Source organism: Haliotis rubra, unplaced genomic scaffold (assembly GCF_003918875.1).
Source record: "Haliotis rubra isolate DU_JTF1 unplaced genomic scaffold, ASM391887v1 Scf1380, whole genome shotgun sequence".
Lineage (NCBI taxonomy): Eukaryota > Metazoa > Mollusca > Gastropoda > Lepetellida > Haliotidae > Haliotis > Haliotis rubra.
In genome coordinates, this window is record NW_025765315.1 from 1 (window position 1) to 24,288 (window position 24,288).

Below are 24,288 nucleotides of genomic sequence, written 5' to 3' on the forward strand. Positions count from 1 at the left end.
TTCTTCTGTGCAAATAAATATATTAAGCGTGAGTACAATGACTTCGAGCAATACTGCTTCTAAGAGTACGGTCTAATCACATACCTCCATGCACGTAGGTCATATATAAATAGCGAGCCTATGGTCCATCATAATTGTTTTGCAGGGACTGGTGTGGCGACTCTTTATGGTAACGTGTTGGTGGCTCATCTTGGGCAAATGAAATAGCAGATGATGAGGGGCACAATATGTAATGTAAAGGGCACACGAATGGCAGGCTGATCGGGAAGAGGACACAGAAGCCGGGCACACAAGAAGAACTCGATGGGAAGAGGGCACAGAAGCGGGAACACAAGAACTCGATGGGAAGAGGGCACCAGAAGTGGGCACACTAGAAGGCTCGATGGGAAGAGGGCACAGAAGCGGGCACACACAGAAGGAGAGGAGGTCGATGATGGGAAGAGGGCACACAAGCGGGCACACAAGAAGGAGGCTTGACGAGAAGGCTTCCAGAAGCGGTCACAGATGAAGGAGATCTCGATGGGAGGATGGCACAGAAGCGGACACAGAAGAAGAAGAGCTCGATCGGAAGAGTGATGCAGGCCACACACTTTTACGGCTTTGGTTTAACCCAGAGTGATGCAGGCCACACACATTTACGTGAGTGATGCAGGCCACATTTACGGCTTTGGTTTAACCCGTGAATTGATGCAGGCCACACACATTTACGGCTTTGGTTTTAACCTGTGAGTGATGCAGGCCACACACATTTTACGGCTTTGGTTTAGCCCGTGAGTGATGCAGGCCACACACATTTTACGGCTTTGGTTTAACCGCCAAGTAAGTGATGCAGGCCACAGACATTTACGGCTCTGGTTTTAACCATCCAAGAGTGATGCGGGCCACAAACATTCACGGCTTTGGTTTAACCCCGTGAGTGATGCAGGCCACACAGACATTTACGGCTTTGGTTTTAACTGCCATAGTGATGCAAGCCACAGACATTTATGGCTTTTGTATACCCCAGAGTGATGCAGGCCACAGACACACATTTAGCCCCAGAGTGGCTTTTGTTTTAACCCTAGAACAGTGATGCAGGCCACACACATTTACGGCTTTGGTTTACCCCCAAGTGATGCGGGCCACAGTCATTTTACGCTTTGGTTTAACCCCTGAGTGATGCAGGCCACAGACATTTACGGCTTTGGTTTAACCCCAAGTAATGCAGGCCACAGACATTCACCCGCTTTGGTTTAACCCAGAGTGATGCAGCCCACAGACATTTCACGCTTTGGTTTAACCCCCAAGTAATGCAGGCCACGGACATTTTACCGCTTTGGTTTAACCCAGAGTGATGCAGCCCACAGACATTTACCACTTTGGTTTAACCCCCAAGTGATGCAGGCACCGACATTCACCGCTTTGGTTTAACCTAAAACGGATAGTATGGTGACAAACCAGGAAACAGGAGACAAAGATGTTGTGTTATTCAACTTTTTTTTTATTTCGAAGAAGCTGATATCCAAGACTTTTCTGCCAGGTCATATTCATAACTTCTGAATACCCTCCACAGAATTCGGACAAAGAAAAAGTGAAGGCGGACATAACATTCAGGCGTGCACAATACAACTTTGAACATCTTTGTTTGATGTTCAAGGTGTTAAATAGACCTTTCTATCTTTTTGTTTGTCGCACTCCGCAATATTTCAGCTATATGGCGGCGGTCTTTAAATAATCTTCACGGATAAGATCTGGGTTAGAATTGGTCTTCAAGCAACCCATGCTTGAGGCGTAAATCGCGACTAACGGGATCGGGTGGTCCAGGTTCGCTGACTGGGCTGAACAGTGTCATCGTATCCCAATCGGTAGATCGATACTCATGATGTTGATCACTGGATTGTCTGGTCAAGACTCGCTTCTTTACAGACCGCGTCCATATTACTGGAATATTGCTGAGTGCGGCGTTAAACTAACACACAAGCAAACAAAACTAACCCGGATATTAAAGGGTCAGACATTCTTTTCATTCCATAAACATTGACAATGGGACGATGGGACAATGAGAGATTCTGTCAGTGAAACAATTGTTTACTTCTCATGGTGGTGTCACACCCTACCAAGGACTGTTGTGTCCCCTTGCCTTAGCGGCAACATCTATCCGAGGTTGTATTCTGTGCGTCTGTTTCGGGTACTCCCGAAGTAAACAGTGAATGACACCGGTACACTCGAGTCGAAACTCGTCAACTGCCTGGAAAATGGTAACCTCGCTGGGCCCAGGTCACGCTGACAATGGAGCGCACGTAGCGTTGCACAGCCTCAATAAAGTTATCCAGCGATCACGACTGGAGTGGGTGATGAGCTTCTTTAGGTACTCTGTAACCTCTTGCTGAGTTAAGTCATAGTGTTGTCACCTATATTTCCGAATTAATAAATACTTACTTCGCCGTTTATGGGCATCTCTTTCGCGCTAATGGAAATAATTTGCCTCTTACTTGGCAATTAGTTAACTAATCACATTTTTCTACCGCGGGTGCTTTCTTTTGTTGTTGAATATTGTACATCTTTTAAATAATGCGCATGTTTTGCTGAAAGTGACGTCTTGTCACGAACTGGTATCAAATTTGTTGTACGAGTCTTTCCTGCAAGTGTCATGGTCAATTACGTCCATCAATCATTGATCCGAAGCTTCATTATCTAGGATGCGAAGACACTCCTTATGAACACCCGACCTCATCATCCATTAGTGAAATAGGTCGTGCTGATCCACCAGTAACAATCTATCACTTTTGCGAAGACATTCAAGAAAGAAAACGATAGTGGACATGAAAATACTTCCTCTAGCTCAGTCAACCCATTTGATGTAAAATTCATCAGGGCGTCCTACTTCTCCATCCTATCGACCCGCTGTAACACCGAGCACCGCTCGTGAATAGAACGGCGAACGTCTACATTGGATGCTTCTATCCCGCTCTTTGATGCAAAGCCCTGTAATTCCACCTTAAACTGGTTTTAACAAGTTCCTTATCCGGGATTTTGAGTACGCCTCGCGTGAATCTTCGGGCTCTCGGAGGGGATCAGATTGACATGCCTCTTCAATTCGACCTAATTTTATCGAGTATTTGGACTGCCAGTTTGAGTATTTTCTTTGACATATGAATAATTTAGTTGTGTCGTTTTACACTGTTTAGCCGTCAGATTTTCAAGTAAATTAAAAGTGTCCATTTTATCATGGGTGGCATTAGATTACGTGATGCTCACGTGCTTCCGATCGATTACTCAGTAATTACGCAGTCAACTCTACGAGAGCGTTGAGAGGCTCCGTGTTATTACACCATAAATATATCATAGTATAACAAAACATACCTGAATTCAAATACCTTCAAAACCCTTTTATAGCTAAAGCTATTACCAACATAACGATAGCATAAAACAGATGTTTGCATATGGTTTGGTCTTCGCTTTCAATGACTGCCGGGTTGTGATTTAGAAAAACCCTCTAATGTGAGGTATTACGTATACGATGCAGTCAGCCCTGAGACCAGAGAGTGTGCCGAAAGACCGAGCTCTCCTGGCGGACATATCATCAACTACATGTTGCTCGATATTCAAAGGTCAACGTAAGGTCACAACAAATTGGTCATCACCGACCGACCCTAAAGTTTTAAAACAAAATTGAATGCTAAATTAGTTTTATGAGAAATATTACATGTCATCGTATCCCAGTGGGTGACGTAAGATCAACGCTAGTCATATCAATCAGTCGATCATTTTGTCCTATGTCGAATATTTACAGATCTCCAGAGAAAAGAGACGGAAGCTCAGGTCACAAATCAGTTAAATATCAGCAATGTTGGGCGCGGGGGGTTCCTGGATGGATGACCGTGTTTGGCAGTTGACTCCTGAGAGTTTCTAGGACTTCAGTCCTGCCCCACAACGAAGCACATGTGATACATGTGATTTCACCTTAGGCAAGTGAGTTTGTTCAAACTTGCCTCTGTTTACCAAGCAGAAAATGGGTACCCGGGGGGATAAGTCATGTTACTATTAACCTTCGAGCGCCTCACAGCCAGTTTGGGTTCTCCGGGGTAATAATTGATTGCAATCTACAATAATCAGATTGTGCCGCTTTGAGAGTGCCCCTCCGTGGTGCAGAATTCAGCGCATCACAAATGCCCCTATTATTATTATTATTGTTACAGTCTTGGGGTAGAGTGAGTGAGGAATTAATTATGGGGTGTGGTATAGAAGGAATGAACATGCGTTAGTTGTGGAAGATACGTTAATGTACGTGATCTAAGTTTAGTGAAGGACATGATTCTATACATGGTCTGGAGATGATGCACAATATTGTAAAGTTATGGACATTATCTGGAGGTAATGGAAAAAGAAAAAAAAAACATATGGAGGAGGCAATGGACATGCAAGAACAGCAGGAGGCGTGGTCTAGAGGTAATGGGCAAGCAAGAACGGTTGGAGACGTGGTCTAGAGATAATGGGCATGCAAAACGGATGGAGACGTTGTCTAGAAGCAATGGACATACAAGAACGGCAGGAGACGTGGTCTTGGGGTAATCGACATACAAGAACGGCAAGAGAGACGGTAAGAGACGTAGGGTAGATGCAATGGACATGCAAGAACGACGGTAGACGTGGTCTAGGGGTAATGGGCATGCAAGAACGACAGGAGACGTGGGCTATATGCAATGGACATGCAAGAACGGTTGGAGACGTGGGGTAGATGCAATGGACATGCAAGAACGGTTGGAGGCGTGGTCTAGAGGTAATGGGCAGGCAAATACGGTTAAAGACGTGGTCTAGATGCAATAGACATACACGAACGGCGATAGACGTGGTCTAGGAGTTATAGGCATGCAAGAACGACAGGAGACGATAGGTTAGATGCAATGGACATGCAAGAACAGTTGGACACGTGGGGTAGATGCAATGGACATGCAAGAACGATTTGGAGACGTGGTCTAGATGCAATGGACATGCAAGAACAGTTGGGAGACTAGATGCAATGGTCTAGATGCAATGGACATGCAAGAACGGTTGGAGACGTGGTCTAGAGGTAATGGACATACAAGAACGGTTGGAGACGTAGTCACAGATGCAATGGACATGCAAGAACGGTTGGAGACGTGGTCTAGATGCAATGGACATGCAAGAACGGTTGGAGACGTGGTCTAGAGGTAATGGACATGCAAGAACGGTTGGAGACGTGGTCTAGATGCTAGATATGGACATGCAAGAACGGTTGGAGACGTGGTCTAGATGCAATAGACATGCAAGAACGTTTGGAGACGTGGTCTAGATGCAATGGACATGCAAGAACGTTTGGAGACGTCTAGAGGGTCTAGAGAACGGTCAGGAATGGTCTTGGCGCATGCAAAGAACGGTTAACTAGGAGTAATGGGCGATACAAGAACGTTTAGAGAGCGTCTGGAGGTAATGGGCATGCAAAGAACGCTTAGAGTTGTGGTCTGGAGGATATGGGCATGCAAGAACGTTTGGGGCGTGGTCTAAGGTAATGGGCATACACGGACGGCAGGAGATGTAGTCTTGAGGTAATGGGCATCAAGAACGGCGGGAGGGCGTGGGTTTAGAGGTAATGGAGGCATAAGAACGGTTGGAGGCGTGGTCTAGAAGGTAATGGGTATACAAGAACGGTTAGAGGCGTGGTCTGGAGGGTAATGGGCATGCAAGAACGCTAGAAGTGGTCTGGAGGCAATGGGCATGCAAGAACGGTTGGAGACGTGGTCTAGAGGTATGGGCATACACGGACGGCAGGAGATGTGGTCTAGAGATAATGGGCATGCAAGGACGGCTGGAGACGTGGGTTTTAGAAGGTAATGGGCATGCAAAACGGCAGGAGACGTGGTCTAGAGGTAATGGGCATACACACGGACGGCGGGGAGATGTGGCTAGAGGTATCGGGCATGCAAAAAGGACGGCTGGAGACGATGGGTTCCAGAGGTAATGGGCAAGCAAGAACGGCAGGAGCAGTAGTCTAGAGGTAATGGTCTAGCAAAACGGATGGGCGGAGACGTGGAACGTTGTCCTAGAAGCAGCTAGGGCCTTGCAGAACGGCAGGAGACGTGGTCTTGGGGTAATCGACATACAAGAACAGCAGAGAGACAGTAGAGACGTAGGGTAGATGCAATGGACATGCAAGAACGACAGTAAGACAGTAGTCTAGGGTAATGGGCATGCAAGAACGACAGGAGACATTGGGCTACTTAATGCAATGGACATGCAAGAACAGTTGGACACGTGGGGGTAGATGCTGTGGACATACAAGAACAGTTTAGGCATGCGTCTAGATGCAATGGACATGCAAGAACGGTTCGGAGACGAAAGGTCTAGATGCAATGGACATGCAAGAACGGTTGGAGACGTGGTCTAGAAGGTAATGCACACATGCAAGAACGGTTGGAGACGTGGTCTAGAGAGTAATGCTCATGCAAGAACGGTTGGAGACACGTGGTCTAGATGCAATGGACATGCAAGAACGGTTGGAGACGTGGTCTAGATGCAATGGACATGCAAGAACGTTTGGAGACGTGGTCTAGAGGTATGCACATGCAAGAACAGTTGGAGACGTGGTCTAGAAGGTAATGCTCATGCAAAGAGCAGTTGGGACAATGGTCTAGATGCAATGGAAATGCAAGAACGTTTTGGAGACGTGGTCTAGAGGTAGAGGTAGTACACATGCAAGAACGGTTTGAGACGTGGTCACTCAATGCAACGGGACATGGAAGAACGGTTGGAGACGTGGTCTAGAGGTAATGCAGATGCAAGAACGGTTGGAGACGTGGTCTAGAAGGTAATGCTCATGCAAGAACGGTTGGGAGGCGTGGTCTAGATGTAATAGACATGCAAGAACAGTTTTGAGACGTGGTCTAGATGCAATAGACATGCAAGAACGGTTGGAGACGTAGTCTAAAGGTAATGCAGATGTCACAAGAACGGTTGGAGACGGCAGGATCTAGAGGTAATGCTCATGCAAGACTGTGGCTGGAGACGTGGTCTAGATGCAATGGACATGCAAGAACGGTTGGAGACGTGGTCTAGATGCAATAGACATGCAAAGAACGTTGCGAGACGTGGTCTAGAAGGTAATGCACATGCAAGAACGGTTGGAGACGTGGCCTAGATGCAATGGACACGCAAGAACTGGTTGGAGACGTGGTCTAGATGCCATAGACATGCAAAAAGAACGTTTGGAGACGTGGTCTAAGATGCAATGGACATGCAAAACGTTTGGAGACGTGGTCTAGAGGTTATGCTCATGCAAGAACAGTCCAGAGACGTGGTCTTGGCGCAATCGACATGCAAGAACGGTTAGAGCGGCGTGGTCTGGAGAGGTAATGGGCATGCAAAGACGGTTAGAGGCGTGGTCTGGAGGTAATGGGCATGCAAGAACGGTTAGAGTTGTGGTCTGGAGGATATGGGCATGCAAGAACGTTTGGAGCAGTGGTCTAAGAGGTAATGGGCATAATACACGGACTAGGGCATGGGCATACACGGACGGCAGGAGATGTGGTCTAGAGGTAATGAGCATCTACAAGAACGGCGGGAGGCGTGGGTTTAGAGGTAATGGGCATACAAGAACGGTTGGAGGCGTGGTCTAGAGGTAATGGGTATACAAGAACGGTTAGAGGCGTGGTCTGGAGGGTAATGGGCATGCAAGAACAGCAGAGTTGTGGTCTGGGCGGCAATGGACATGCAAGAACGGTTGGGGAACGTGGTCTAGAGGTAATGGGCATACACGGACACGGACGGCAGGAGATGACGAGTCTAGAGGTAATAATGGGCATGCAAGAGACGTAGTCTAGAGTTGTACACGGTCAGGAGGGAGGTCTAATGGGCATGCAAGAACGTTTGGAGACGTGGTCTAGAGGTAATGGGCATACACGGACGGCAGGAGATGTGGTCACAGAGGTAATGGGCATGCAAGAACGGCGGAGGCGCGTCACAGGGGTTTTAGAGGTAATGGGCATATGCAAGAACGGTTGGAGGCAATGGTCTAGAGGTAATGGGCATACAAGAACGGCAGAGATGTAGTCTAGGGTAATGGTTAGAGGCGTGGTCTGGAGGGTAATGGGCATGCAAGAACGGTTAGAGTTGTGGTCTGGAGGCAATGGACATGCAAGAACGGTTGGAGGCGTGGTCTAGAGGTAATGGGCATACACGGACGGCAGGAGATGTGGTCTAGAGGTAATGGGCATGCAAGGACGGGGGGAGACGTGGGTTTAGAGGTAATGGGCATGCAAGCAAGAACGGTTGGAGACGTGGTCTAGAGGTAATGGAGCATGCAAGAACGGTTGGAACGTGGTCTAAGTATGGGTCATGCAAGAACGGTTGGAGAGGTCACAAGGTAATGAGCATGCAAGAACGGCGGGAGACGTGGGTCTAGATGCAATGGACATGCAAGAACGGTTTAGTCTAGTGCAATGGACATGCAAGAGGTAATGTCTAGATACATGAACATGCAAGAACGGTTGGGGAGGTGAGTGTGGTCTAGAGGTAATGGAACACCATGCAAGAACGTTTTGGTTGGTCTAGAGTAATGCACATACAAAGAACGTTGGAGTCGTGGTCTGGGGGTAATGGGCATGCAAGAACGGCTTAGAGTGTGGTCTGGAGGCAATGGACATGCAAGAACGGTTGGGAAACGTGGTCTGGTCTAGTCCGAGAGGTAATGGGCATGCACGGACGGCAGGAGACGTGGTCCTAGAGGTAATGGGCATGCAAGGACGGCTGGGAGACGTGGAGACGTTTAGAGGTAATGGGCAAGGGCAAAGCAAGAACGGCAGGAGACGTGGTCTAGAGGTAATGGGCATGCAAGAACGGTTAGAGGCGTGGTCTGGGGGTAATGGGCATGCAAGAACGAGTTAGAGTTGTAGTCTGGAGGCAATGGACATGCAAGAACAGTTGGGGCGTGGTCTAGAGGTAATGGGCATACACGGACGGCAGGAGATGTGGTCTAGAGGTAATGGGCATGCAAGGACGGCTGGAGACGTAGGTTTAGAGGTAATGGGCAAGCAAGAACGGCGGGCGTGGTCTAGAGGTAATGGGTATGGCGGGAGGAGATGTGGTCTGAAGGTGAGGGCATGCAGGACGGCTGGAGACACGTGGTCTAGAGGTAATGGGGCACAGGGCAGTAGTCTAAGAACGGTTGGAGACAGTTATAGGGTCTAGATGGGCATGCAATAGACGTGGGTCTGGAGAGGCAATGCAAGAACGGTTGGAGACGTGGTCTAGATGCAACACGGAGACATGCAAGAACGGCATGCAAGGACGGGGAGACATTCTAGGTTTAAGAGGTAATGGGGAGAACGGTTGGGTCAGTGGTCTAGAGGTAATGGGCAATGCAAGAACGGTTGGAGACGTAGTCTAGAGGTCATGCAAGAAGAGGTAGGTTTAGAGGTCATGGGCACAGCAAGAACGGTTGGAGACGTGGTCACAGATGCAATGGACATGGCAAGAACGGTTGGAGACGTGGTCTAGATGCAATAGACATGCAAGAACGGTTGGAGACGTGGAGCAGATACGTAGTCTAGAACGGTAATGCACATGTAACAAGAACGGTTGGAGACGCGTGGTTTAGAGGACATGCAAGAACGTTGGAGACGTGGTCTAGATGCAATGGGCATGGCAAGAACGGTTGGGACGTGACAGTAGTCTAGATGCAATAGACATGCAAGAACGTTTGAGACAGATGGTCTAGATGCAATGCTCATGCAAGAACGTTTGGAGACGTGGTCTAGAGGTAATGGGCATGCAAGAACAGTTAGAGACGTAGTCTAAGAGGCAATGGGCATGGGACGGCAAGAACGTTTGGAGAGACGTGGTCTAGAGGTAATGGGCATACAAGAACGGTCAGAGGCAGTGGTCTGGATGCAATCGACATGCAAAGAACAGTTAGAGTTGTGGTCACCGGAGGCAATGGACATGCAAGAACGTTTGGAGACGTGGTCTAGAGGTAATGGGCATACACGGACGGCAGGAGATGTGGTCTAGAGGTAATGGGCATGCAAGAACGGCGGGAGGCAGTGGGTTTTAGAGGTAATGGGCATGCAAGAACGGTTAGAGACGTAGTCTAGAGGTAATGGGCATGCAAGAACGGTTAGAGGCGTGGTCTGGGGGTAATGGGCATACAAGAACGGTTAGAGTTGTGGTCTGGAGGTAATGGGCATACAAGAACGGCAGGGGAGACGTGGTCCTAGAGGTAATGGGTATACAAGAACGGTTAGAGATGTGGTCTGGATGGGCAATGGACGGGGGCTACAAGAACAGGCAAGCAGGGAGACGTGGTCTGGAGGCAATGGGCAACAAGAACGGTTGGAGACGTGGTCTAGAGGTAATGGGCATACGGACGGCAGGAGATGTGGTCACAAGGTAATGGGCATGCAAAAAGGACGGCTAGAATTGTGGGGAGACGTGGAGTTTAGAGGTAATGGGCATGTGCAAAGAACGGCAGGAGACGTGTGGGACTTGAGAGGTAATGGGCATGCAAGAACGGTTAGAGGCGTGTCTCACCAGGGGTTATGGGCATGCAAGAACGGTTAGAGTTGTGGTCTGGAGGCAATGGACATGCAAGAACAGTTGGAAACGTGGTCATAATAATGGGCATACTACACGGACGGCAGGAGATGTAATAGAGGTAATGGGCATGCAGGTTGAGGAAGGTAATGGGCGGAGACGTGGGTTTAGAGAGGTAATGGGCAAGCAACGGGAGACGGCGGGAGACGTGGGTTTAGAGGTAATGGGCATGTAAGAACGGCAGGAGACGTGAAGTCTAGATGCAATGGACATGTGGAAGAACGGCAGGAGACGTGGGCTAGATGCAGGAATGGACATGCAGGAACGGTTGGGGACGTGGTCTAGAGGTAATTGACATGCAGGAACGGTTGGAGACGTAGTCTAGATGCAATGGACATACCAAGAAACAAGAACGTGGTCTAGAGTTGGGGACGGCAGGAGACGTGGTCTAGAGGTAATGGGCACACAAAAACGGCAGGAGACGTGGTCTTGAGTGACATGCAGGAACGGTAATGGGCATGCAAAAACATGGCAGGAGACATGGGAGGTAATGGGCATACAATGGACATGTGGTCAAGAACGGTTAGAGGACGGCTGGAGACGTGGTCACAGATGTAATGGGCATGCACGAACGGCAGGGAGACGTAGGGTAGATGCAATGGACATACAAGAACGGTTAGGACGTATAATAGGTTATATTAGCCATACGAGGATTAATTTAAAACAAAATTTACTAACACAAAGAACGAGTTGGAAATGTGCTCCGGGAACGTGATACTGGCGAAGACTTCTTAGTTGTGGGCCAGAAGTACATGTATAGCCAAGATAGACTTGAAGAAATATGTGAATCTTTATGGGCAACATTTTCATTGAACGGCCTGAGACTGTGACGTAGAATGACTGGGTATGTAGTTTTCTATTGCATCCAGTGCTGACAATGCAATGTATTTGAATAAACAGAGGTGGTGGAATTTTCATTAAACCTGAACTGTGTTTAGTCAATGACTTCAGCGAGACGTCAGTTTTCTATTGTTGGCAGTGCTGACAGTTGGAGGCAATGTATTGGTGGAATGTAAGAACGGTTGGAGACGTGGTCTAGATGCAATGGACATACAAGAACAGTTAGAGACGTGGTCTAGATGCAATGGACATGCAAGATCGGCAGGAGACGTGGGCTAGATGCAATGGACATGCACGAACGTTTGGAGACAGTGGTCTAGATGCAATTGACATGCAAGAACGGCTGGAGACCTGGTGTAGATGCAATGGACATGCAAGAACTGTTGGAGACGTGGTGTAGATGCAATGGGCATGCAAGAACGTTCAGGAGACGTGGTCTAGATGCGATGGACATGCATGAACGGTTAGAGATGTGGTCTAGGGGTAATGGGCATACAAGAAGGCGTTGTCTGGAGGCAATGGACGTGCAAGAACGGTCGGACACGTGGTCGAGAGGTAATGTGCATGCAAGAACGTTTGGAGACGTGGTCTTGAGGTATTGGACAATTGTGAGGAGAATTGGTGTAGGAATATTGACTAGGCTGCCTTGACTTTTGCTGATTTCATTGGAGGTGTGTGACAAAGGATGTCAAAGACAGGAGATGGATGCCCAATATATTTAGTATATCGATTAATTTAAAACAAAATTGACTAACACAATTTTGTGCAAATGTCCTCCCGGGAACATGATACTGGCGACGTCTTCTTCGTTGTGGGCCCGAGAAGCACGTGTATAGCCAAAATAGACTTGAAGAAATATGTGAACCTTTATATCAATATTTTTCATTAAACCTGAACTGTGACGTCAATGACTTCAGTATGTAGTTTTCTATTGTATCCAGTGCTGACAATGCAATGTATTTGAATAAACTGTATTGGTGGAATTTTCATTAAACCTGAACTGTGTTTAGTCAATGACTTCCAGCGAGGCCAGTATCTAAGGCTTTCTATTGTTGGCGAAGGTACTGACAATGCAATGTATTAAGTGGAATGTGGCGCGAAAATATGGCATTGATTCTGAGGAGGGCGCAATATATCACGCTCTATTTGCACCCTCACGCACTTATACAAGCCTGGACGTATCTACCAGCACACTGAACTTCACTACTAGGAGAGAAGTTCAACTGGATAACCCACTCAGTGATTCTGACAGGGAGCTGCAATCCCCTTAATGCTGAGCATCAGAGAGGGTAACAACAAAGTACCAGGACAGATTCTGTATTTTTGTTTGGTTGAGTCACATTCGAGGTCTCAACCCCACACCCTCAAAGTCAGGCACCTAATTGCCCCACTCTCCCGCACTGGCTGAATGGGTTAGATGGCTGACTTTGTGTGCTGATTGATTGATAGGTGCCTGACTCTTGAGAGTTCCGGATGCCAGATGGGACTCAACCTAACAAAAGTAGTAGAATCTGTACTTTACTGATAAAGTGTAATCCAAAAAATAACACGTTACATTTGACCACTTTCTAAATGGCATTGTGTGGTCATAACAAATAAGGCCATTTTCACCCATGGCCTTGTGGATTCGAGTACCAACCTTCTCTCACCAGATGGGGTGGTCTACTGGTATACAGGCACAGAATTCCCCACTTGTGTCACCAGATGCATTTCAACATTAACAAGACTCTCAGGTTTTCAACTAAGTGAACACAACACTATTTATACCAATATATGATTCCTTTATTCAGGAACAGATATGTACATATGATTTGTTTACTTGTCACACAACGTTGTACATCAAACATTCCAGGGAGGAAATAAACCAGGTTTAAAGGGAATCTTTTCTAACACTTACAATGAATATTGAACTTTGGATCACTTCAAAATTGCAATCAATGTCAAATGAGATGATTAAGTGCATTACATTCTCCCCTCCAAGTGCAATACAAATTTCAAACAGGCATAATTATAACAAGACTAGCTGTGACACCTCTGTGACTACTAAGTAGTAAAAGCATCTTAGGTCACATCTAGGCTAGGAAAACAAAGGAAACACCCGGACTACATACAGCAGCCATAACACTACTACCTAATGTCTCATAAATATGCTTCAAATATACAAAATATACAGAGTGCTCTGAAATTCCCCAACACTCACACCACCTAATTGATGATTGGTAGCAATACTCCAACAAGCTGAAGTAAAATTAGGCGTATATGCAAGTAATAAACACCAGATCTTTTTCCTGGGACGTGATGCAAATCCTCCATAGAAAGTGCAGTCATTTGGAAACATGAATAAACTTTGCCCTCTGAATCTAAATGAGGTATGTGTGTGTTCTTGAACAAATGAGAATTAGGCATTATATAATGATTCTTGGTTCATATCTAAAGTACTTTGAAAATTGTTTATTATTTCTGTATGCTGTCCAATTTAAAATGCTGACTAATCTCATCAGTAAAATGTGAGGAAGAAACACTGTATATTTACTGTAGCCCCCTGAAACATATTGTCGGACGTTGGGTGACGTTTTGACTGGCGGTGGCACTTGCTTGAGCCGGTCAGGAAGTGCGTGCCTGAACCGTAACGCGATTTGAACTGGCTGGGCCCGCGAGGAGGGAATGTGATGCGTAATCGTTTGACATTGATTGCGTTTGGTGATCCCGAAGTTCAGTGATTCATTGACCGAGTGTTGAAAGATTCCGCTGCTTACTGGTTTTATGCCGCGTCGTTTGAATTGTGCGTTGACCAACGAACTGAAGTGAGCTTAGTCGCTGTGTACGTAAATAACGGATTTCGCGAACTCAAAGAGGATCATATTGTTCAATGATCGTTGTGTTCGCCGGACCTGATGTGACCAATCGATGCGGCTTTGTTGAGAACGCATATATACTGACCACCTCGTCTCGGTGACAGTCACGGGCAATGACTTGTGAACCGCACCGATGCCATTTGAGTCGGTCAGCCAATGAACTTGCGTCACCCCGGATTGCCGCATCGATAAAGGGGAATACCCGGATGCTGGCGTTGGGTTGGGTCGTCACGGCGTCGGGGCTTCTCGAGTCGGGCGCTGTCGCCGGCATGAAAGTCAGCCGTCTGGCCGATTCGACCGGTGGCGGTGCAGTCGGGTGCCGTTTAGCGGGGTTGGTCGGTATTGTTCGGTGACAATCACCGTTGCCGCCTGGGTAACCGGTTGCGGCTTTCTGTCATCAAAGGTGGGCTGTCAGTTGGGGCATATGCAATGGTGATTTCGGTGCAATGCGTTGGCGAGCGTGGATAGCCTCGATAACCTGTTGCCTGAAGCTTTTGCCACTTGACATGCGTTGACTTTTAACCCGGCAATCAGAAGCTTGGAGCTTGTAAACAGTCGTGTTAAACGCAGTTCGAGTTGAAGTCCGCGGCTGATTTTATTCCAGGCTGCATTGCATTGATCAGCGCTGGTCTGATAAAGAAGGCCACGTAACTGAGGAGATAATTGACGTCACCCGGTTCGAGGAGTTTAATCAATGACGGGTTCGCATCATTTCTTCAGGTCTATTTTGACCAGCAAACAACTGACTTACGGCGAAGACGTCGCCATCATCGTTCGGTTCATTCCTGAGTGTCGTTGATCAAATTTTTGTTTGAATCGTTATGCTTAATGTGATGATCATCTCTGTCTTTTTGACGTCGATCGCCTCCAGTAATCGACGAAATCAGCGACGATGTTCTGCATATTCACCGCATTGTCCCCGATGCCTCGAGACCGTCTTAATTGCGTTAACTGCGTATAGGCCGTGCGTCGATGGCTTTTATAGCTACCCGGATTAAATCTCTAACCGTTAAATTGCGTGATCCGTCAGACGCAGCGTGCTGCGTCTCCGGTTATTTTGCATCGTGCATCCGCGGTCAGGCTTAATTTATTTGCATCGATCGCGTCGTTCGATCAGCCGCGTCGCCGATTGGTCGTCGTTACGTCGAACCACGTGATCGCGGAACCTGTACGGTCCGCCAGTACGTCGACGCTTTAACCCGACGATAAATGCGTGAGGAGATCATGCCAGTCGGGCATTCGAATGCGTTGAATTGTCGGCGCTGGATATGACAGAAGGCTTACGTAGCACAGTGCGTGGAGCGTCTGGTTAGGATTTGATAATCTTGTTTCTTCGGATACTGGCCCGCGAGCAGAGACTGGCCGGTATCGTTCCCGAGCACCTACGAATTGTTATTGAAATTTTTCGTTTTAGGTAATCGATATATTCGGCGCCTGTTATCCTGACATTATTGTCATTGCACCTTCTGCCGTTCAGGTCAACCGGCCATTACTGAACCGATCTCTAACAGACTAACCGTGATCCTGCGTCTGCCCTCTCCTGCTGGAACCCGACCACTCCTGCTGCGTTTACAACCCTACCTCCAGACCATAATAACTGCATCGTCCGTTGCGTCACCTTCGTCCAAACAGATTCCTGCATGTTACTCCTGAACCGTCCAACCGTTAATATGATCGGTAAACCGATCTTCGATAGATTCGTTAAATCTTCACGCAAACCCACATCTTCCACCAATGGTTAGCGTCACCTGAGCCAGATGTATTCGCCGATACCGCTGCCGTGCTCGAATCTGGCTTCGATCTCCGAAATTCAACACCGTTATTAACCCATTCAGACGCCGTCCCTTGCTGGTGCCATTTCAAACCGATAATAAATCACCACGTAACGTCGAACCATCTTCTGCCGTCGTGTAGCCGGACCGTCTTCAGGCTTCAACTGCGTGTTGCGTTAAACGCTCCGGATCTTCTGACTTAGACCTTCCGAACACTGACTGTTGCGTGTAACCGACCTTTGCGCCGCGGACAAGATGTCGAGCGTTGTACGTAGCCCGTCGCGTCTTCACCTTCTTCGAACCTCTGAACCATCCTTATCGTCATCGCCGTGCGTCGGACAGATAATGACGTTCTTCGCATCGTGCCTCCGGATATCGCTGGATGGCTTTGACCGTGCCCCGGACTTGACTGACGGGTTGGCGTGCCGTTACTCCGGACCGCGCTCTGGCGTAGCGTCTGCTCCGGGCCGATTAATAGCGTTGGACGGGGCCGTCCGGAACGTTGTTGCGATGCAGACGAATAAACGGATATTTGCGCGTCGGACGCGTCTTCAATGGATTTAACGGAACGATCCGTTGATACTGATGGACCGTCTTCCCGACGGATTCTTCTCGATCTGTGCGTCAGACGAATCATCAACCGCCAGTCATGCGTCTGGAACCGTCGACTTCACGCTCAATGCGTCTTCAACGCCCGTCACCTCGGATACGTCGACGTTCAACTTTGCGTCGATGTTTGCGTCTGTCCAACCGTTACGTGATACTATTGTTCGCGTCTTCCAACTGGAACAACACAAACTCCGGAGCCGTCTTCTTAACGACGAACCCAGGTACTTCTGGACCCGTCTCACGCCGTTCCATAAGACCCGCCAACCGGATATTTATCGTCGACCCAGCGCTCCGAATCTGTGCTGCTTATTTGCGTAGGACCGCACTCTGACGGTTTATTTTGCGTAGCGTTACCTCTGGATTTCTGCCCAGTGTAGCGACCCTCGACTGCGTAACCCCGGACCACCACGCGTCGTTTCATTATGCCGTGCGTGGCTGGATTACTGGACCCTCCCCAACCGCGCGTAGCGATTACTCACGGACCGCGTCTGACTTTCCATGTGCTGGAATACCAACTGCAGTTAGATTACGATACTGAACCATAACTTAAGATTTGCGTGTCCGTCTTAACTGCATTACATTAACGACATAGGCAGCGATCGCCGTCGCCCTGGACGTCTTCCCTGCCCGAATCGTGTAACCGTACTCGGACCGTCTGACGCGTTCGCCAACCGATCGACCCGGTACGACTCTAACGCCTCTAACCGTTACCCTTGCGTTACGCGGACCATCGACTGGATATTCCATTAGCCCATTCTAGACCGCCGTTAACCCACCGGACCGTCTTCACCCGCCCAGGTCATTCAACCTTGATGAACCGTCTTCAAACGTTAACTTATGATCGTGCCTCCAGGCTTCTAACCGTGCCCGATTACCTCGGATACGTCAGACGTCAATGCCCACGTCGGCTTAGATCTTCGGCACCACTGATCACGCTTATCCGGACCTGATACAAGCGTTAACTGCGGCCCCATTCCCTCGGACCGCTAACTTTCGAACTATTTCCTTCTAACCCATATCTGTTTCCGTTCTTCGCCATTAACCCGAATTACCCTCTGGAATTGCGCCTCCCCGCCGTTATTTAAATGCCCGATTTTATACTGGACAAATCTGCCAGGTGCCGTGCCTCTGGACCACGATCAATATCCGGTTCCACCAATCTCGGCTTCCGTTCTTTGCATTAATGACCATATCCAGTTTGTCAGCTGGTTCGCATGCCGATGGGTATGGCTGGTCCTTTTGTTATCGGTTGTTCATCGTTCGGACGCGTCGATGATTCGCTGATGATTCCATCGTCGGTTCATCAAATGATTCATATTCGTTATGATCCATTCCGTCATCGGTCGTCGTTCATCGTTGCCTTTGAACGTGGCGTTGCGGCATCCGTCGCCATTGTTCGCGCATCATGCGCAAGAGACGCATCATGCGTACTCGGGCGTCATGCATCTGGGAGGCCCATTCAACCCCGTTGCTCATGCAGCGTTGGTGCACGATCGCCAGCGCGAACCGCATCGGCGCCGGTGAAAATGCCGGCTGGTGCCGCATCGTGCGACGTTCGCGCATCGAGAAACGTCACCCTCGAACCCGCGTCTCCAACTTTCGTTGTACGTAATACCCTCAGACGTCTCTAGTTGTTTCTTTACATGTCATTGCATCTGAACGTCTCCAATCCTCCAGCCTGTCCCGTCCTGATATGCCACGTCTTATCGCCGTTATGTCTATTGCGTCAGACCGTCTTTACAACAATACGCGTAGACCGCGCCTGCCGATTCTTTACATGACCATTGCATCTGCGTCTCAACCGTTAACTTCATGCGCCTGGCCCGTTCTATTAACGCCTGCCTGTCGTTCTGCATGTTCATTGCGTCACCTCTTCCCCAACAGGTATGCTTCAACTTGCCGTTGTACGTGTTACTGAACCCGTCTTCGGCGCGTTCTTTAATACGCTGTCCCGACGCTTCGGGTGGCGATCTTCATCGTTTGTAACTGTCCTCGGGAACCTCGTCAGGCGACTATTGTCCGTGTTTATAACCGTTGCATGTCCATTGTCTGAACGTCTTCAACCGTTCTTCGGCGATACTGAACCGTCTTTCAACCGTTAATGCTGAACCGCCAAACGTTCTTGCATGTCCATTGCATCTGAACCGTCTTCAATGATTCTTCGTGCGTCAGATGCTCAACTGCATGTCCGTGCATCTGCCCCCAACAGACCTTTACTGTCCATTACGTCTTCCTACTACATGCCATATTCACGTCTTCGTGTCTATTGCATCGTTCGTCTTCAACCGTATTTGCCCACAGACCGCCTCAGTACGTGTCATCTGCGTCTTCAACCGTTCTTTGCATATAACCCGTCTGTCTTAACAGACCCTGATGCGTTCACCCGTCTGTCTCTTTGCTGGATTCGCTATGTCGATTACGCCCCGACTTCGTTCTTCAGCGGCCGATCGTTATGCGAATCCACGTAGCGATATCATCTCTGGACCCGTCTTCCAACCGTTAACCCGCGTTGAACCTCTTTGCGTCCATTGCTCCACATGTGTTTTTTCTTTTCGGATGTCATGGCTTTACGGCTTATTGCGTCATCTCGAATGGGCGTGATAAACTTAGCATTCCACGGCAACTTGCATCTACTACATGCCGCACCCCTTAATTCCTCACTCTTTGCGACTGCTGACAATAATAATGGGGGCGATGTGATCTATCTGGCGGCAATCCGTTATTAATGAATTATTACCCCGATGACATCGGGGTGCCCCGAATTTTCGATTTCTGCTTGGTTGAACAACTAGATAATCACATGTATCTGATGGTGGAACTGAAGTCCTGGGAATCAACTGCCAGGCGCGTCATCCGGCAGCATCATGCGTCGCCCCAACTGGTTCGAGCTCCGTCTGGTCTGTTGGTTTAGTGATCGACTGATTGATGTGACTTTAGCGTTGATCCCCGTCATACTGGATACGATGACGTCTTTCTCGTAAAACTTTAATTTGGCATTCGATTTTGTTTTTAAGCAGGGGTCGATCATTGACGAATTTGTTGTGAATACGACAGCGAATTATCGAGCAATGTGATATGTCATGTTTCGACTCTTGATCTTCGAAATCGTATGCATACCCTCGTCGGTTAAATCGGCCGGCTGTCGATGAAGCAACGTCTGGTGCTATCGTCCAACATGTTGATAACGGCTATAAAGGGTTTTGGTGCTTTAATTCGAGGTAATGTTTTTATGATATATTTATCGATTATTAATAGACCTCTCAACTCTCGTGGGATGACTGCGTGATACTGGTAATCATGGCATCACTAATGCCGCCCATCGATAAAATGGACGCTTTATTGCTTATCGATAGCAACCATTATTCGTATGTCGAAATATGGAAGCTGACGATCAAATACTCGATAAAACCAGGTCGAGTGAAGGCATCAATCAATCTGAATCGAAGTGAAGATTCGTGCGAAATCAGCCAAAACCGGTTGGAATGAATGGAGCTTTATCAATCAATGATTCGCGGCGGTCGATGAAGTACGTGGTTGACAACTGGAAGTATATCTTTTTCTTGAATCTTCTTTAAAGTGATGAATTGATTGCTGTCCCGCTATTTCTTAATGAACTAATGATTGATATTTCATCGTCAATCGATTGATGGATGATTGACCATGTTTAGGCAACAAATTGATGCCAGTTCGTGACGAAATCTTTCAGCAAATTATGCGCGTGTAAGATGTACCAATGTTCAACGAAACCCTGATAGATTATGAAGTGAACAAAATTATTTCCGTTAGTATGGCTGGCAATTCGAGTGACATGACTTGAAGGTTTGATACGCGAAAACAAACCCTTTCGGTCGTGATCGCTAACGACGATGCGGCATACGTTAACGCTCCATTATCGGCTTGGCCGAAGGTTACATTCGATATTTCGAGGTGCCTGAACTCCAGATGTTGCCGCTGACTTTGGTCCTTTATGACGCTCTTTGAAATCATCGTATCAATGTTATGGTGACTTTATCGAGGTTGAATTTTTGTTTCGTTGTTTGGCAACCGGCAATGTTCGGTATTATTGGACGATTCTTGTGAAACGATTGAACGATCCGATCAATCATGTTATCGATCGGCCGATCCTGATACACTTCGTCGTTAACCAGATCGTGGTGTTACGGTCATATACGCTACCGCTGAATGTGCGAATTGGCAATGAAGATAGAAGATCTGTTAACGCAGCGAACATCGAATAGCGTATTGTGCGCGCGGATGTTGTGTCACCTTCACTTTTCTTTCGTCGAAGTTATGAATATGACGGAAGGTAATATCGGCTTCTTCGAAATATAAGGCCGAATATTAACTCTGTCTTTATACGGGTTAGGCAAAGGCGATGATCTGTGTGCCGTCGCTCGAGTTGAAACCAGAAATTGATGATACGTCATCTGGTAAAGTATTGAACAGGGGTTAAACCAAAGCCGTATTATCGTGAACATCACTCTGGTAAAACCAAAGCGTTAGATGATACGTGGCTGCGACCCTACGGGGTTATGAAGTGGTGGGCTGCGTCATCTGGTAAACAAAGGCGTGACGCCGTCATGATTAAACAAAGCCATGGCTATCGGGGACCAAAATACGAAATATCGACCTACATCACTGGTAACTTCCACAAAAAACCGTAAAATATTGACTATCGAATATTGAACTGCGAGTTAAGCAAAGCGATGAATGTTGGCCTGTCGGTTGAACCAGGAATGACATTAAACTGAAACTGAAACGTGTTGACCGTACGGAGTTAGAAACACCAAAGCCGCTAATCAATTTAAACAAAGCCATGATGACCTCATCATCGCGGGTGGCAAAATAGATAATGATGACTTCGTGGGTAAACAAATATCAAATGTCTGTGGCGCTGCGTCATCTTCCCCATCGACTTCTTCTTCTTCGATGATGATCGCTGTGATATTAAATCATCGGATCTTCGCTAAATCGATAACGCTTCGATAACCCGATCGGCTCGCTGATACCCTCTTCAATCGATCTTCACTAACTGACCCGAACTTCGTATACTATTTCATCGATCTTCTTCTATGATGGATTCTTCGATATTCGCCCTTCGTGATGCGATCGACTTTAGCCCATGTTGATATTTTCGTCGTCATTCTGACGGCGAAATCGATACCAACTGCGTTCACCATCAGATCTATGAATTGATTTCAACTATTCCATATGACATTACGTTGAAATGAATGAACCAAGATCCCAACTCGGTATCGTGCTATCGCAATACAGCTTTAATAACAGGCCCGACACCAAATTGTTGAATATTGGTGAAGGCTTTGCGGTGTCGCATGTCGGGAAAATATACAGCTCGGTATTCCACGAGGTGATATTAAACAATATTGAGTTCGTGATTTCAGTTGTTAAATCCGGGTCAGCAGGGGCCATCGGTTTAACTGGTGTCGGGGTGAAGAACTTATCTTCATCGGAAGCGTAGCGATAGTCAGCAATTGACTATTCCGGCAGACATCCACGCACGATATTGCTCAGAAATATTAAAACAAATCGCTAGTTTAAGTATATTCTACTCCCAAACGGAATTAAAATTGCTTACCCCTCCCTCCAAACCACTATCGCTAAAGTGCATCCTCTTCCATCAGTCTTCAAACCATTCCCGACCCGTCGAAGATCCGGTTCAGAATTGGTCTTCAGCAACCCTGCTTGTCGAAAGAGGCGACAAACGGGATCGGGTTATCCAGGCTCGCTGATATTCGGTTGACACATGTCATCGACGTCTCAACTGCGTAGCATCGATGCTCATACTTGTTGATTATTTAGAGACCACAGCCATATAGCTGGAATATTGATAGGTGCAGCCTTGCCCACAATCGTCCACCTTGAACCTGGTCTTCCACCCGCTTGCTCACAAGACCTTCTACCCTTGCCTACAATCGTCCACCTTGAACCTGGTCCTCCACCCCTTGCCCACAACCCTCCACCCACTTGCCCACAATCGTCACCTAAAACCTGGTCCTCCGGCCGTTGCCCACAATCCTCCACCCTTGCCCACAATCGTCCCCTTGAACCTGGTCCTCCTCCCTTGCCCACAATCCTCCACCCCTTGCCCACAATCGTCCACCTTGAACCTGGTCTTCCACCCCTTGCCCACAATCCTCCACCCCTTGCCCACAATCCTCCACCCCTTGAACCTGGTCCTCCACTCTGCCCACAATCCTCCACCCTTGCCCACAATCCTCCACCCCTGGCCCACAATCGTCCACCTAACACCTGGTCCTCCACCCCTCGCCCACAACCCTCCTACCCTTGCACACACCGTCAACCCTCAACCTGGTCCTCCACCCCTTGCCCACAACCCTCCACACCTTGCCCACAATCGTCCACCTTGAACCTGGTCTTCCAACCCTTGCCCACAACCCTCCATCCCTTGCCCACAATCGTCCACCTTGAACCTGGTCTTCCACCCTTGCCCACAATCGTCCACCTTGAACCTGGTCCTCCACCCCTGCCCACAACTCCTCCACCCCTGCCCACAATCCTCCACCCCTTGCCCACAATCCTCCACCCTTGCCCACAATCCTCCACCCCTTGCTCACAAGACTCCTACCCCTTGCCCACAATCCTCCACCTTGAACCTGGTCCTCCACCCCTCGCCCACAACCCTCCTACCCTTGCCCACAATCGTCCACCTTCAACCTGGTCCTCCACCCCTTGCCCACAACCCTCCACACCTTGCCCACAATCGTCCACCTTGAACCTGGTCTTCCACCCCTTGCCCACAACCCTCCACCCCTTGCCCACAATCGTCCACCTTGAACCTGGTCTTCCACCCCTTGCCCACAACCCTCCACCCCTTGCCCACAATTGTCCACCCTGAACCTGGTCCTCCACCCCTGCCCACAATCCTCCACCTTTGCCCACAATTGTCCACCCTTACCCACAATCATCCACCCTTGCCCGCAATCCTCAACCCATGCCCACAATCATCCACCCTTGCCCACAATCATCCACCCATGCCCACAATCATCCACCCATGCCAACAAACATCCACCCATGCCAACAAACATCCACCCATGCCCATAATCATCCACCGTTAACCTCAATGCTCCCGTTTACTGACCCCGTGAACATGACGGTGTCATCACTGATGGTATTCAGTATCCCAACAAGATCGGGAGCAGATTCATAGGTGGATCGTGTGTGTGTGTGTGTGTGTGTGTGTGTGTGTGCGTGCGTGCGTGCGCGCGCGCGCGGACCCAACCCACCCCTTTTGTCCTAAAAGTTTATCAAATGACCAATGAGCATCTCGTAAAAATGAAGTGTGCACCCACACTTTCTCAAGAGTGTGCAACCCCCTTTTCTTAAAAAGCTGTATCCGCCCCAAATATTCCTACAGAAAGTGTTTTCCCAAAATAATGTCAAGATTTCCAACCACTCGAGTTTTATAGAAAAAACGAGATTGTTTGTCTGATCAAATCTGCACATGAAATCCCCTTATATGACAAAACATTTTTAGACGCTCTAGAATGATAGCATCGTGTTCTCTTTACATCGACGTGCAAACACCAGCCCCTCTGTGACAGCGTATAATCAGACAGGGGTCGACCAATTACACGCTTGTCAGG

General features: G+C 48.2%; 1 protein-coding gene across 1 annotated transcript; it reads left to right on the forward strand.

Moving 5' to 3' along the window:
• Positions 1-10,240: 10,240 nt before the first annotated feature.
• Positions 10,241-23,540, forward strand: LOC124268451 (leucine-rich repeat extensin-like protein 5). Its single transcript, XM_046703411.1, has 2 exons — positions 10,241-10,383; positions 22,484-23,540. The coding sequence occupies exons 1-2, from the start codon at positions 10,241-10,243 to the stop codon at positions 23,538-23,540; spliced, it is 1,200 nt and encodes a 399-aa protein (XP_046559367.1).
• Positions 23,541-24,288: the final 748 nt, after the last annotated feature.